The sequence below is a fragment of the Rhinolophus sinicus genome, linkage group LG10 (genome assembly GCF_036562045.2).
Source record: "Rhinolophus sinicus isolate RSC01 linkage group LG10, ASM3656204v1, whole genome shotgun sequence".
Taxonomy (NCBI): Eukaryota; Metazoa; Chordata; class Mammalia; order Chiroptera; family Rhinolophidae; genus Rhinolophus; species Rhinolophus sinicus.
The window spans coordinates 79,800,002-79,816,422 of record NC_133759.1 but is presented as its reverse complement, the minus strand read 5'-3'; the positions used below and the strand labels follow the sequence as shown (position 1 = coordinate 79,816,422).

Below are 16,421 nucleotides of genomic sequence, written 5' to 3'. Positions count from 1 at the left end.
TGGGAGGGACCCTGGGTATGGGGAGGAGAGCTAGGAAGGGGGTAAGACACTATTGCTAGGCATCCCAACGATAGGACCTCTTCCTCCAAGCAGACACTACTGACTTGGGTTCCTTTGGCTTCCCTCTACTGCAAGAATCCAGTAGCAACTCTTCTTAATCTGAAATCCATTTAGAACAGTTAGCCTAGAGTAAACAGGTTCAGGCTGTGACCCAGAGAACATTTGGATAATAAGGTAGAGAATGTAAACCGTAGCTCTGAAACTAGAGAAGATTAGGATGGGAGCTTTGTGCCAAGAGTCTGGAGACTTTGATTCTTGGCTTAGCTCTGACCCTGATTTTATTAGATGGCCTTTTCTTGGTGCCCTTCTCTGAGTTGTCTCTGTTCTGTATACCTCTTGTGGATTGAGTGGTGAATAAAGTGTGCAGGTGGTGGTGGTGTCGTTCCAACACATATATTGTACTGAGGGCAAAAGCAGGTTGCAAAGGAAATTCTGTAAAATTTTAAACTGGCTCTTAATGGCTGTGTATTGAAACCTGAATATGCTCAGCCCTTAAGTATTTCCTTTCCTGGCCTTTTTTTTTCTTTTTTTTTTCTGGTTTGTTAGATGTAACATTTCCCCCTTTTCTTGTATGGTGGAGTTGTGAATGAGGGTATGAAGTTGTGAAAGAGACTCATCTAATTATGTCCCTTTTATGAATCACCCAGTTGTCTTCCTGGTGGGTGCCTGTACTCTCGCACAGTTCTGGGATTCGGTTTCCTTATTTGTGATGTTCAGCTTCTCCTGGTTGCTGTGATTCACCTCAAGAGGAAATATCTGGAGTAGAGCCACAGGCTGATTAGAGGAGGAAGGGGACAGAGAGGGCAAAGACATGAGGAGTATTGTTGTGAAAGGAAGAAGTGTTGACACAGGACTGGGGGTGGGGGGGAGGGCGAGCGGTAAAGAAAATCACCCAGGCCTCTTCTCACTTGAGAAAGAGTGAATTTGGGCAATGGCTGCATCTAAGAGGACACTGCGATGTAGGGAGATAATCTTTGAGAATGACACCCTCGCCAGTTTGAGTTCTGCTGGTTATAGAAAGGTTATAAAAAGTTTAAGTTTCTATTAACGTCAGTGTCCCTCCTTCCCCACTTGGTTGTAGGGATTTATAGCAGTGAAGAAACTTTAACAGCTCAAAATGATAACAATAGTAGATGTACTGAGCATTTCTTGTACTTTAATATGTGTCATGTTGTCCTACCTGAAGCCCCCCACAAAAATCTAGAGTCCAGTAACATTTTCTTCTTAAACAACCTTACAGATTACTCTAATGAGAAGAAAAATGGAGCATTGAAGACATTTTTAGAATCATGTTATTTTAGAGCTGAAGGGGACTCTAGAGGTTGTTTGGTTGGACCCTGTCTTGTGGATGAGGAACTGAGGTCCAGTGTAAGGAAAAGACTTGCCGAAAGTCACTCAGATAGCTCGGAGTAGCCCGCATGGGTCCTGATAAGCGCCGGTGTTTCCCGGAGGGTCCCAGCCTGGAGGTGCTCACGGATGATTTTCTGAGGCATCAGGGAAACTCCTAGACCCGTTTTTGTGGCTAACCTACCATCAGTGCTGATTGCCTGAACGGCTGCTAAGCCTCTTGGCTGTGGCGAGGAGACAGACTGGACTCTTGTCTTTCCTGAGATTAGGTATGAGAGTTCAGTTAGTGCAAATGGAGTCTCGACAGCTGGAGATTACAGGGTGTAAGAGATCTGCAGCTGGAAATGGGGGAATCAATGGGAGACTAACTAGTTAGAGACATACTTAAGTCAAATTTCAACAGGACAGACTTCAGGAAGATATTTTAGGTTTGTGCTATGGCATTGGTGGTGTTTCAGTGTGGCGGAGGAAGATAAATGTCTGCAGTATTCACTGGGATGGCTTTACGGCAATCGTCTTTGGTCTTGTGCCATAAAATCGGGTTTGTTTCAGTTGCACCTATTTTTACCAGTTTCCCCCCTTTTCTAATTTCTCTCTGCATTTTTCTCAGTTTAATCAGGCTCTTTCCCCCTAACTACTCTGTATCTATCAGATTCTCAGAGCTACTGCGGATTTTGGGAGGAGGAATTGGAACGTGAGCGGTGACCTACAAGTCAATTTCCCCAGGTGGATAAACTCCTCTGCAAGCCACAGAGGGGCCTCCTCATTCCAGCAATCCGGCGGGGCTGACAGACTCATTCGTGGCCTGTGGGGGCAGGGCAGGAGGTGGGGGCCAATGTTTCCTGGGCTAGTGAGGAGCTGCCAGAGCCTTTGCAGTCTAGGCAGAGGAGACAGGAGCCCCTGGGGTGGGCTAGTCGCCTGGACCGGGGATGCCTGCGCAGATGTGGAGGCAGCTGGAAAGGTGGCAGTGCACTGGGGTTGCGGGAGCTGCGCTGTTCCTAGGAGACGGAGGAGCAGCCAGCCTGCGGGGGAGGGGGAGCAAGTGGGTTGCTGCTTTTAGCAGCTGAAAGGGCTGCAGGGAGCTCTGGGTAAGACATTTTCTGCTGCTGCTGCTTCTGCGGTAGAAGCTGCCGCTAGTAAGTCAGAGGAAGGAGGATCGAGAGGGAGGAGGCTTCATTTGCAGCCATGCTGAATCACTGTTGCTGATCAGATCTCCCGCTGGTTGGCTGCCAGCCTGAGAGCAGAGCTAGGATCCCTGGGTGCATGCACAGTTCAGCAGCTGCCGCCCCCGCTGGGCCTCGCACAATGGAGGGTGAAAGGTATGTATGCATGTCTGTGTTGTGCTGTGTGTGAGTATGTGTGTAAGTAAATGTGTGCTCTCGGGGCAGCCACCAGCTTTTGTGTTTGCGTTGGCTAGGCAGGGTCTGAAGACCTGGCCACTGATGGATCCCAGTGGGCAGCAGAGTAGAGCCGGGAAGCCCCTTTCTCCAGAGACCTAGCTTCCGCAAAGGCAGGTCTGGGTTTGCTGGGCAGCGGAGCACCCTGAAAGAAGGGACTTCCTGGCTGGTGTTTGGTAATAGTTTCAGCACGGGCTGAATCAGGATTGCCTTTCTCAGGCTGTTTCAAGGAGGCGTTTCCCTTTCCTGGCTACTTTCCCGGGGTGTTTTTTCTTTGGTGGGGGGTTTTTTGATGTCATAGCAGGGCTGGCCTGGCATAGAGTGATTGCATTTTCACATCGAATTGCTCAAATCTTCAGCAATCATGCAATGCTGATGTCTTTCCTAAAAGTGTGTGCGTATGTGCGTGTGTACGTGTGTGTGCGTGCGTGTTCCTATATACACGCACAAGTTCAAGTAAGAAGGAGAGAAACCTGTCAGATGATACTTGCTTTAAACTGATTTCCATTTGCATTGGAAAGTTTATAAATGTTACTGGAAGGTATGTGCTAGAGAGGAACTCTTGCTTCTTCCACCAGGGGTTTCTTACGAAATAGGAATCAACAGAAGGGATTTTAAGTACTTTTGTCGAGCTGGATCTTACTAGCAAGGGTTTGTTTCCTGGCAGGCACATGCATGTAAATTTTAAACTATTATCTGAGGATCTGCTGTTTTCATTGTGAAGGTGCTCAGTACAGCGCAAGGGCAGGTCATTCCTCCGTCTTTGTGTTAAAACATCTCCTCATGTTGGGCCAGCCTCTTCATTCTGTGGGTCTGCGGCTGGGAAAGAACAAGGCTTGCCATTTTCCTTGAGGTGAGAAGAGAGCAGGGAGGGGTCAGGCCATGGAAGCCACCACTGGGAGGAGGGCGGCTGCTCTGAGCTGCCAGTCTGATGCAGATGGTAACCGGCTGGTTACATGATAACAGGTTTAACTAAATCAACACTGTCTGGAGAGAACCTCAGTAAACACTTGCCTTTGCGTGGATTGTCCCAACTCTTGCATCTCATGCTGCAGAATGACGTCATTAAACGTCTCTAGATCCCATTAGAACTGGTATGATTTTTGGGGCCCCAGGGACTGTGTTTCTTGATGTGACTCCCACAGGCAGAGTCTGGGACTTTTTAGACTGAGTGTGCTGCTGGTATATCCTCTCCCTGGGTGCTCTTTGTAGCAGGAGCTGTGTTGGACTCCATGTGGCCTGTTTCCTAGGCTTGGGGCAGACGTGGGCAGTGTCCTCACCTCCTATTGGCCTGGTAGCTAGCAGAAGGGCACGGGTGATGTGAATGGAGGTTTAGAGATTCTGGACCAGGCCTGTCTTCTTGACCCATGTTATAACAGGGCTACAAGATCCATATGAGACCAGCAGCAGCAGCAGATCCAAGGACTGCTTCCCACGCATTTTGGGCCCCAAATGTGTTCCCAGTACTGTGTTCAGAAATGTAATGAGTCCTTGCCCTCAAGAAGCTGTCTCGTTCTTCAGTGCTCTGGTGACTCAGCTGGGATGGCTGATGTCTTTGGCTTTATAACACCTGGTTTTTGCACACGTTCTTTTGCTTTTCCCTTTTGGAGACAGAGACTAGGAAAGAAATCCAAACGGAGCAACTTCCAACATTCAGCAGGTCATGCAGCTCACTGCATTTTGTTTCCTCTCCAAGTCTAGCTTACCGTGCCAGGCATTCGTCTTCTGAAGTCTGCCTCCAGTCTCCAATCCTCTCATAGGCTCACCCATACCCCACCAAGGGGTCTACTAGTCTCTTGTGGTCACCCATCCTGTATACAACTCCATCCAGCCGTAGATCCTTATCTTCCAGAGTTCCTTTTGCCTGCAATGCCTTTTCCTTCCTCTTTTCCAAAAGTTACCCATCTATCAAGTTTTAAAATTCTTTATCCAAGAAATCTCAGCATTTCTAGTCCTGGCTGGTGTTCATATGAATTTCAGTACCTCTAGTTTGTATCTCATAGTTGGATATTGAATAATAGGCCCACCCACAAGGTCTTTTTGTGCTTTTGTTTCATATATCGTGTAAGTCCCCAAACTTGGCGATAGGTCCTCAAGGACGATACCTGTACCTCTGAATAGTCCACATTGCCTACTGTGTGACTGCATGCACAGTAGGTGCTGGATAACTATTTGCTGATTAGCTGACAACTTCTGCGAGAAGCTCTGATAACTAAAAAGAAAGTTGGTGAGAGAGAAGATTGAAGCCTTTGGCCAATGGGTTCATCCTTGGATATCGGCCTTATTATCTCAGCACGGGTAATTGACCCCATGGAATGCTTTGACGTAGGGGGAGAACGGGGGAAGTAGTCTTGTTTTACAAGTTCCCTGGGAAACCCAGGGCCAGAGAAGCCGAGTGACTGGCCTAGGATCACATGTCAAACCTCCAGAGACTGGAGGGATCCTGAATCTGGGGCTTGTTCCACACTTAACCTGCTGAAGCTTAATCGGGGCTGTTTTTAAGCATTAAAATTTTTCAGCCAAGAGATTTCTAATGAACAATTTTCTTTCTTTGCCATGAGGGTATGAAAATAACTTCTACCTTGAAAGGCTATTAATTGAAATCATGGGCTTTGGAGTAACAGAGACCTTTCAGTGAGTCTACTTCATAAACTATATGACCTTGAGTGCGTCACATTTTTTTTTTTTTTTTCAGAAATACTTTTTCTTTTTGGTGCAAAGGGAGTAATAACAGTATCTATGCCTCATGGAGTTGTTGTGAAGATCAAATGAAGCAATATGTATGAAGTACCTAGTATAGTTTTTCTGGCACCGAATAAGTACTCAGGAAATGAGAGTTGCCGTTATCATTGATATTCATCTGTTGCCCTGTTGTACCCCAGGACTCATGCTGGGATACTAACCAACGCTTATTTTATGGCCTTCCTATAAGCAGGTTATACGGGGTCATTCATGAGAAAATTTGGGAGCGTTTATTGGGCCATCATATTGCTTCTACCTAAACTATCTTCTCAGAGTAAGATACCACACAGGGCTTGGTATTTCATCTTCTAGGTTTCATGAAGACCTACCTTAATCCTTTTAATAGACACCCTGAGGCTTCTGGATGCCTTGGTGGTTTGGAGCCATGAACTGGATACACCTTTGTTCAGGCCGAAATCTTTAGAACTTGTGAATTTGCACTCACCTTTGCTGTATCCTGCAAGCTCTCTAGCTCCCTACAGGACCTTCTGATGCTAAGTGTGTGTGTGTGTGTGTGTGTGTGTGTGTGTGTGTGTGTGTAGAGCAGATAGACATTGAAGATGGTAGTTGCTCCTGCTATTAGGATTTTGTTTCAGTTCTGGAAATCAGCCTTGTGAATGGATTAAAATAAATTTTCAACTTATGTGAGGTACCTGGAATAGTCAAATTCATAGAGACAGAAATTAGAATGGTGGTTGCCAGAGACTGGGAAGAAGGAGGAATGGTGAGTTATTGTTTAATGGGCGGAGTTTCATTTTGGGAAAATGAAAAAGTTCTGGAGATGGATGGTGGTGGTGGTTGCACAACAACATTCGTGTACTTACTGCTGCTAAACTGTTATACTTATAGATGGCTAAAATGGTACATTTCATGTTATGTAATATTTTACTACAATTTAAAAAAATTTCCCAGGCCTGCTTTCTGGCATATCTGCAAGAGTTGCAGAGAACCACAGCTTTTGGAAGAAGCATCATGAAAAGGGGAAGGTGGTTTTCCATTTTTCTTAAAACTGTGGTGGTTTTCTTTATCAGAAGCATCAGGATGCCCCTGCTTGAGGGGGACACCGTGTGCCCAGCATTATGCTGTGAATGTGTGAGCAGTCCCCAGACGGAGAGGGCCTGCTCCTGGGTCTCAGGGAGGGAGCTTCTTTTGGAGCTGGAAGAAGCTTATCTTTTTGCCCTTGATCTAGGAACAGATAGATCGTATTTTCTGAGAAGACATGACTTAGAAAGCCGATGCTCTCTAAATGCTGAGTTTTGCAGCAGGTGAAATGCTGGCAAAACCCAGGGAAGGGCAAGTGTTGAGTGCTCCAGCCTTTTCTCTCTTTCCCCAGCATGTTGCTGAGTCCTCTCCTACCCATAGACGTCACAGGTAGAAACTTCTAAAGACATTTTTGGGCATCACTACTGCCTGAAGCAGATGTACATTTCATCTATGATAATTGAAACCAAATTTTCCATTTTGGAAATACTTTTTGGCTAAGTAAGGTTTTCAGCTGCAAAAAAACAAAGTCAATGAAAGAAACCACTTATTTCCCCATACTCAGATTTGGGTGTTTTAGGATCTTGCGTGCTAGGTTTTAGGTTGTTATTATAAATCCAGACAAGAACATTTTGGGGTAAATTTTCTAGAGCAAGTGCATTATTTGATGAAATTTGGCTTTGTAGACACTGACCTAATTTTTTTTTTTCAATTGCTGGATGAACCCTAAAACTAGGTTAGACTGAAAAGAACATTAATAAACTATATTAAAAAATGAACATCTTTGTTTTTAGATTTTTTCCCCCCATTAAATAAATTCAGCGGTCTTCAAGCTAGAAATCTATGACTTTTTATAATTTGGAAGGGTTTTCAGAGCCAGAGCACAACTTTCCTGGATTTTCTTTTTAACTTTCATGAGTGTTGTAGCTTCTATCAAAACCACACACATGGGAAGAGCTCAGCTTCCTATTCAAACCAGTCAGAAGCTTGGATTCCCGAATGCCACATAAGGGATGTGTTTTCTTTTAGTCTTTTTCTCGCTTCGTCTAATTCTGCATGAACTCAAGCATTTATCTTGTTTTACATTTTTACACAGTCTCCTTCAGAGATTTCCCCCCTGGGTTTTGAAGGAAGCGATCTGTGAATTGGACTCTTAGGAATGCGATTAGTAACATACCTGTTGTTGAGCACATTAGAAGAATGGCTGCAGCTGCTGGTCAGCTTTGATGAGTCATGATGGGCTTGTGTGAAAATTCCAAATTCAGTACAATGGATAATACTGATTCCAGGACATGGCGCAGTTTCCCACAATCAGTGGGGTGAAGTAGTGTTGTGTATGTCACAGGTCCTGGAGGATTCAGGTGTTTTCCATTTGGCCTGGTTTGGCCACGCAGTAGAGAACCTCAGAGAGCAGGACCTGAGAGATGAGCCCCGCCTTGGCCTGATGGGCTGCGGTCGTTATCCCACATCAGTGGGCATTGCTGTGATGGGCATGGGCCCGGGGTCAGAGAGACCTGGGTTTGAGTGTTGCCTCTCCATGTAGTAGTTGTGTGGGACTTTTGGGTAAATTTTATCTCAGTGCCTCCGGGGATAATAATACCTTGCTCAGGGTTGTTCTGAAGATAAAATGAGACAGTGGAGAGGTGGGGACAGAGCCTCAGAGAGCAGTTTCCAGGCTCTCGGCCGCACATAGAAAGGTGCTGGCTCAGGTAGTAAATGGCCATCAACTGTGATTGCATGGCCATCAGCTGTGGCTAGTTGGCCGTCAGCTGTAACCAGTGAGCCATTGGCCACTAATATAACTGTCGTGGCTATGCTAGCAAAAAAATGGGGGCTAACAAGAGGATGGTGGCTGACCTAGCAAGCACGGATTGCAGTTAGGACGGCGGATTGCAGCTAGCAAGGGGAGTCAGTCAGTTGGCAGAAAAGCGGACAGCAGGTCACACGTTGTGTGAATCCAGCCACCAGCGAGAATATAGTGGTATGATTCCCCCATCTATGGCTCCATGGGTGTTCCTTTTTGGCCTCACCATGTCCTGCGTTCTCGTGTGGGGAGCGGGAGCAGAGACCCCGCAGGCCGCCCCGCACGACAGGAGGTAAAGTGCTGTAACATATCATCGGCTTTCAGTAAATGCTAACTTACTAGCTGCAGCCCAGGAGCTGTCGCTTCCGGATGTGTGTCCCCCCTGGACTGAGGCATGGCCTGAACGGGCACCACTGAAGGAGGATGCAGAATATGGGGCGTTCTGGCTGCCTGTGTGTAGGTGGTGTTTCCTGGTGGCAGGACTGCTGCACTATCAAGTCCTGAAACCTGCTGCCTGGACGGTTTCCAGTTGCCAGGTCCTTCCTGAATTCAGAAGGAGAAATATCAATTCGGTCATTTTAGTCTCGCACTTTTGGTTTGGGATACACACTAGATCTGCCAGTTCCCCAGAGCCCTGTAGGTTCTGAAAGCCTAGCTTGTCAGCGTCCCATTCCCGGCCAGACTTGGGAAGCAGTCATGCTAATGAACTCATCATGAGAACCTGAAGTACAACGGTCCGAAGGGCAGTTTGTTAATTTGCCATGAAAACTATTACTAGCAAGGTTTTCCTGAGGGCCTGCCACCGCTTTGTTGCTTCCTGAAGGAGAACCATGGGGGAGGCCAAAATGATCAAAAGACTTCATGGTAAGCTAGGGACTGAGTTATGACATTTGAGTTTTGGAGACTTTAAGCTCCACAACAGGGATCTGACCTGAGGCTGAACCAAATGACTATGTCTGATAATTAAATCATTTTCTTTCCTAGATAGTGGGAGATGAGTGGGACTGAGGGCTTTCTCTGTCCGAATCTTGTTTTTCGGTGTCCTGTTCTAAAAGATACTTTTTTGTTGAGGGATTTTAATGCATTTGGTATAGTCTTACTCCAACTCAGAGTGGTTTTGCCTTCTTCAGGTGACTGCCTTTCTTCTGTCTCATGTAGCTTGAACATAATGTTCCTGGGCTCTGTATGTGGTCCTGTATCAGCCCACCCTGCCTGAACGTTATTTGCATCTCTTGAAGCGTGTTAGAGGCGGTGCAGTTCAGTTTCCTTTCCTCTCCTCTCATCCCCGGCTGCTCCGGAGCGCCTCATCTGACAGAGCCCCAAACACGTCTGCACACTCAGCCTACCTAGAGGTTTTTCCTTCTCCTGCTTTGCTGACATGCTTTCCAGTATTCGTTTCTTTCCATTCATTGCCTGAATTTTCCTCAGCAGTGGAAAGAGCTTAAGAGCTGACACAGTAAGCAACCCTGGTTGCTGCTTCCTTCCCCCTTCTTCAGTTGATGCTGCCTTTGTCTTGCCTTCCCCCACCCCAATGCCCCTGATTCTTCATCGTGAATGCAGGGAACTGGACTGGCTAAGAAAGAACCCCCCTTCCGTGGAGGAGGAATGAGGGGAAGTTGAGAAGGACAAAGCCGCCATCATTTTAATACGGGGAAGTGAGGAAAGAGGGACTAGTTGGTAGTTATGCCTCATTTATTTACCTGTCCATTCATTTACTCAATAATCCTTTACTGAGCACCTGTCATATGCCAGAGGCTAATTGAGAGGGAAATAAGACACCATCCTGGCTCTCAACTCAGATTCTAGGGTGGGCAGTGCTGTGCTAGAACCAGCATTTACTCACTTCTAAGAGTTGCTTATTAAAAATTTCAGGAATTTTGTGAATCAGTTTTTAAATACAGCCCTTATTAAAATCAAATGATGTAACTTACCAATTAATTGTATTAAAAACAATGTAATAAACATTCAAAACTCATCACTTCCTAATTATTTTACTATGGTCTGGGCTTCTTAATTCTGTCTCTTGTTATCTCTGTGCAGTGGAAATACTCTCTGGTGGCATAATGACGTGCCCTTACACAACTCTTCCCAACTCCACATACTCAGTGACATTGCGTCTGGTAGCTTGAAATCTACCATGGTGGGAGTATTTACACCTTGGAAATTGGCAAATGTTACAAATGAGGGCTCCCTTCCTCCCAACCAACTGTTAAACATTTACCAGCACACACTGTGTGGGGGAGACAGAGAAGTAAGAGGTAATCGCATTATTATACAGAGGGAAGCACAGAGTACTGTGGGAACACAGAAGAAGGGAAATTAATCTAGTGGGCACCGGTGGGTGACAGGGAAGACGTCCAACAAGAAGCTTGAAGGACTGGTAGGAGCAAGCTAGACATATGGGAGAGTGGGTGGGGACAGGGCAAAAGAGCCCTGTATTTAGGCAATTTCAAGTATCTCAGTACTGCAGTAACAAGAAGTCTTCAGGGCAATGATGGGATTATGAAGGACCAGGCTAGATCTCTGAGATTTGTTCTGAGTGCAGTGAGGACCCAGTGAGAAGTTTCACTTAGAACTTGCCTTGCTCACACGGACATTCTGTGCAGACCACTCTGGAGTCTGGCAGGAGGTTATCGCAGTAATCCAGACGAGAGATCACGATGGCCTGGGCTGAGGTGGTGCAGTGACTGTGAGAGGGAACGAGTGGAGAGATACGAAAGGACATGGGCTTGATGGGACTCGTGGCTGTCTGCAGGGGATGTGAGAGAGGAGAGAGGGAAGAAGATGTCCAGGATGACATCCCAGTGTCTGCCTTGGGTAGGTGAGTGGGTTGGTTATACCTTGGAGATAGAAAATACAGAAAGAAGAGTCAGCTTGAGGGAGGGTGGGGGGCATTAATTTTGGATATATTGAGTATGAGTTACTATGCAAAACCTAAGTGGGGGAGTCAAGACATTGGGTAGGTGGATCTGGAATTTAGAGGATCAGGTAGGGCAGGAGAAAGGGCCTTGGGTGGTGTGCCAGGGGAAGAGGGCCTAATATTTAGAGCTTATATATTTTTATTTATGAACTCTATAATTAATATTTTATGGGTATTGATTTATAGTTCAACTCTGAAGGCCAACACTACTTGTGTTTTTTTAAGTTGTTTGGATTGGAGGCAGTGGTTGGGGCAGGCTATCCTACTCTGCTCTGCTATCACTGGTAAGGACAAGTGAAAGAGTTTCAGGTCAGAGTTTATTGATGACAAATATGTAGTGAGGGCCTGCTGTGGGTATGGCTCTAGGCTGCGCAGGCCAGGCCATACAGATAGTCCTCAGACCCATGGTCTTTGCCTACGAGGAATATTGAATCTAGTGTGAGAGGGACGGGTGGTAGGATGGGTTCCATGAAAAGGTAAGCAAACACAGGGCAATATTCTATGTGCCAATTGAGTTCTAGGCCAGAAATACTGTAAGAATTTAGGAAAGACAGAGATCACTTAGGACCGAAGGATTCAGTGGGTTTCATAGAGGAGATAAAGCTTAATTAGTCTTGGAAGAACAGGTATTTAGAGTTTGATACAGGAAGAGGGAGGGGGAATCCCCTGTAGTGGATGGTTCATCTGCTCCGTATAGAATAGGTATTCAGTAAATATTTAAATGAGTGCGAGGTAAGACTAGCATTTATATTCAGTCCAGGCCAAGGAGGGGCTTGGATAGTAGGCAAGAATCATGTCTTTACCCTGTAGACTGATGATTTTTCAGCTTTCTAGCTGTAGAATCCTGTGAAAGGCCATCTTACATGGGCACCATATATATATATATAGAGAGAGAACAAATGGGAGCAGAGGGCTATGACTGAGCCTCTAACTTATATGTAACTCTCATGGCCCCTAAGAGACCTATTGGCAGTGAGAATTTGAAAGATGTGATCAGAGTGACCTTTAAGAAGGATCACTTTGTCAGTGGTGTACAGGCAACATTTGGAAGGAGAGCAAGAATGGGGAAAACATACCTAAAACAAAGAAGGTTGAAAATTAAGGGATGAAGACAGTGCATGTAGCAGGCAAATGTGTACCAAAAGGAAACAGTGATGGGGGTAAAGAGACATGTAACATGATGACCAGAGCGCCTCTGATAAGCAGCGACATTAGGACCAACGAGAGTCTCCCATGAAGTTACCCGTGCTTCCAGTGAAGTCCCAGCCCTTACGAGTCTTTGGTAAACTTGGTGATCTCTTCTAATTTCTAAGACCAGCACAGACCATTTCTGAAGTTAAACCTGAACATTTAACACAACACGAAAACCAGGAAATTGACATTGCCACAGTGTGTGTGTGTGTGTAGTTCTGTCATTTTATCACATGTGTACAGGCATACCTCAGAGATATTGTGGGTTCAGTTCCAGACTGCCACAATAAAGTGAATATCTCAATTAAAAAAAAAAAGGAATGGGGAACAGCAGGTGAGAGGCCATGGTAATGGTCTAGGCCAAGGGGGAAAGAGGAGCAGAGAGCCCAGGAAGGAAGGGCCAATGTGTTCATCCTTCTTATGTCTGTGGGCCTCGACTATCTCACAGGTATGACTGCTTGAATGGCATCAGTGAGAGTGCAAACTATGTCTGAGCCAACTTCTAATACTCTCTTTCTGTGGGTTATTGGCCTTTTAACCTGCTGGGTTGGAGGAATTCCTCACTGCACCAGTTCACCATGGCACCAGTGGTGGTTCACATAAGTATGTTTAATAATAACAGGACAGTGTGTGAAATTAATTAAATTACTGAGCCAGATATGTGGTGGTTTGACAAAGTTGACTAGATGTGTTCTGATTCTGCTGCAGCCTGTGTGGGAAATTGCTTGGGTAACCCATTTCTGTATAATTCTATAGGAAAGAACTAGGATTCTGGCCGGCCCATACTTTCTCACCACATCTATTATCGGTGATTCATTTGAATCTTAAATATGGCTCAACTTAAATGTTACTGAAACTGTGGACATAATGAGCAGTGATGTCAGCAGCCTGAGCTTCAGGTCTGGTTGCGAGGGGGAGGGGGAGCACATATAAATCAACATCCGCTGTGGAGAGAATTTGGTAGGCTTTCATACCTCTTGCCAGATCATGAAACGCTGAAGACTAGATCACCTCAGTTGGGCTGGGTGGTAGTTCTTGAAGCTTGGTGTGGTTTTAATAGGGGCTGAGGCTTAAGGGTTGAAGCTGGAGCCAGTCTTTGCTCTTGGAGAAATTGACCACTTTGTGCTTAGAGTATTTACTGATAAAAACTTTTCAGCAGAAAACATATTGTAGCTGAGTCTGCCTACAGGTGTGGCGTGTGTGTGTGTGATTTTGGCTGGGTCTGGGTAGGCTAAAAAGCATGGTCTTAGACCTTGAACTTGGGCAAGAGAGGGAAATATACCTCATTGTGGTCTGTGTTTCACAGGTAGGGAGGGAAATCCACCAGCCTTGTCTGGGATCAAGAACTGAGCATGCTGGGGATGGGTCCTTGAGAGAGTGGGATTGGCTATCTGTTGGGGAGTAACTAAGTTAAGATCTCGTATGAATGGAGGGAGACAGCTTTAGGGGAGGGACTGTTGGGATCCAGCAGCTCTGCCTGAACATGTGATCCTAGGCTGAGGCATATCTACATATGTGTGTGTGTGTGTGTGTGTGTGCACGTGCATATATATGTACTTATATTGCTGAAGGATGTAGGCTGTTGGGAAACAGCTTGGGCTGATTCCAGTCAAGGACACCTAAGCTCAGATCCTATTGCTGCCGCTTATTATCTGTGTGACTTTGTACAAGATTCTTAACTTCTCTGAGCCCTCAGATCCTTTCTTTCCTTAACTTCCTGCTCTCTGGAAGGTCAGTGAGTTTCCATGAAGCTTGTATCATCTGGAAACCAGAGACCCCACTCCAGATTTCCCCCGTCTTCATAGCCAAGCAGAGCAAAGGAAGACAGAGATGTTGGGTTCCTTCTGATGTTAAGCCTTGCCTTTGCATCAAGGTTGGGAAGGACTCTGGATAGAAGGAGGAAGCCAGATGTCTTTTCCTTCACCAGCCTTGTGGTCATCACCTTGTTCTTTCAGGGAAGCTTTAGTGTGAATTGCATTTTGTTGAACTTTAATCCTCTGATAATAGGCAATCTATGTTTGAGATCTTTTGGTAAATACAACATTGTATTAACAGGGATTTATCATTATCTGACCATTCTGGAAGCGTGGAAAACGTCAAGAGCAACACACAAGGAAGAGCAAGCCTTTCTGATCACTAGTGACAGTGGATATTGTCGTCCGTGCTTCCAAGATGGGTCTGTTTGGTCTACATCTATTCCATGTATGTGAAATGGGACGAATAACGTCTGTCCATGGGGCTTTTATGAGCTCTAATCTTATTAGTTCCCTGTTAAAAACCTTTAATGGTTCCCTGATCAATATCAAATTATATTTTCTCTTTCTGGCTTTTAAGTCTTTATACAATTTAAAGACAACATTTATAATGAATATTTGTGCGTTGTTTTACAGTTTCTAGATTTATCCCAGGAATGCAAGTATGGTTTAGTATTAGAATATATATTAGTATCATTTACCCCATTAAAAGAATAAAGGGAAAAATCCATATGATCATCTCATTAGAGTCACAAAAACATTTGGTAAAATTCAGTATAACTTTATGATTAAAAAAACAATGTATGTAAGGAAATGTTCTCAATTTGATGAAGGGCATCTACAAAACTCCTTCAGTAAACATACACAATGGGGAAACATTAGAAACATCTTTAAAATCAGGAAGATGACAAGAATACGAGTATTCATTAGCATACTTTCTGTTCAACATTGTGTGGTTATCCTAGCCAATTTCTTTCAAAAAAGAAATTAGAGCCCTAAGAATTGGAAAGAAGGGAAAAGAAAACCTCTGGCTTTATATTCAGGTAAAATGATTGTTGGGTGGCTGGATGGCTCAGTTGATTAGAGCACGAGCTCTGAACAGCAGGGTTGCTGGTTCGATTTCCACATGGACCAGTGAGCTGCGCCCTCCACAACTAGATTGAAGGTAACGAGCTGCCGGAGGGGCAGCCTGATGGCTCAGCTGGTTAGAGCGTGAGCTCTCAACAACAAGGTTGACAGTTCAATTCCCGCATGGGATGGTGGGCTGCGCCCCCTGCAACTAAGATTGAAACGGCGACTGGACTTGGAGCTGAGCCACACCCTCCACAACTAGATTGTAGGACGACTTGGAGCTGATGGGCCCTGGAGAAATACACTGTTCCCCAATATTCCCCTCCCTGCCCCCCAAAATTTTTTAAAAAAATTAAAAAAGAAATGATAGTTTACATAGAACACCTCACTAGATCTTCAGACAAATAGAAATAATGGGAGCATTTGGTAAGGTGGTTGGATAAAAGATCAGTTTGCACAAATGAATTGTATTTTATAAACCATAATTAGAAAATATAATTTAAAAAAGACATCATTGCTATTATAAAATGGCAACAAAAACCATCAAATATGTAAGAATAAAATTTAATTTAAAATTTAAGAATTAAAGTTTAAACGTGTAAGGTCCTCATATGGAAAAAACACAAAAGTTTGAGTGACATTAAAGAGGACCTAAATAAATGAAGAGATATTCCATGTTCATGGATAGGAAGACATAATATCAGAACGATGTCAGTTCTCTCCAAATTGATCTATAAATCCAGTGCAGTTTCTATCAAAATCCCATGAGAGTCTTTCATGGAACTTGACAAGCTGATACTAAAAATTTGTATGAAAGAGTAAAGAGACTAGGACATTCATAACACCTCTGAAGCATAATGATAGGATTGGGACTTGCCCTCTCAGATATCAGGCCTTGTTATGAAGCTACAGAAATGTGTTACTAGTACAGAGACAGATAAACTGACCAAAGGAACAGGTTAGAGAGTCCAGAAATAGATCCCTGCATATTTGGAATGTTGATATGTGACCTAAAGTGTCATGATAGGTGAGTGGGGCAAATAAGAAGTATTCAATAAGTGGAATTTATGGGGAAAAATTAGATCTCTGTTTCACATTGTGACATAAAAATCAACATCAGATTACAAGAAGGACTTAAATTTATCAAAAGGAAA

General features: G+C 44.7%; 1 protein-coding gene across 21 annotated transcripts in view; it reads left to right on the top strand.

Annotated features, from left to right (window-relative positions):
* Window positions 1-16,421, top strand: part of KLHL3 (kelch like family member 3) — a 260,598-nt gene that overhangs the window by 144,533 nt on the left and 99,644 nt on the right. For 2 of the 21 annotated variants that reach the window (XM_074313564.1, XM_074313555.1), the window contains exon 1: window positions 2,281-2,726. The exons of 13 other annotated variants lie outside the window; for them this stretch is intronic. In XM_074313564.1, coding sequence (XP_074169665.1) covers window positions 2,671-2,726 — 56 coding nt within the window. In that variant the 5' untranslated portion in view covers window positions 2,281-2,670. Of the gene's footprint in view, window positions 1-2,270; window positions 2,727-14,497; window positions 14,645-16,421 lie in introns of those variants that run through there. 6 more of the 21 variants (XM_074313575.1, XM_074313565.1, XM_074313556.1 and 3 more) reach the window with 6 other exon arrangements.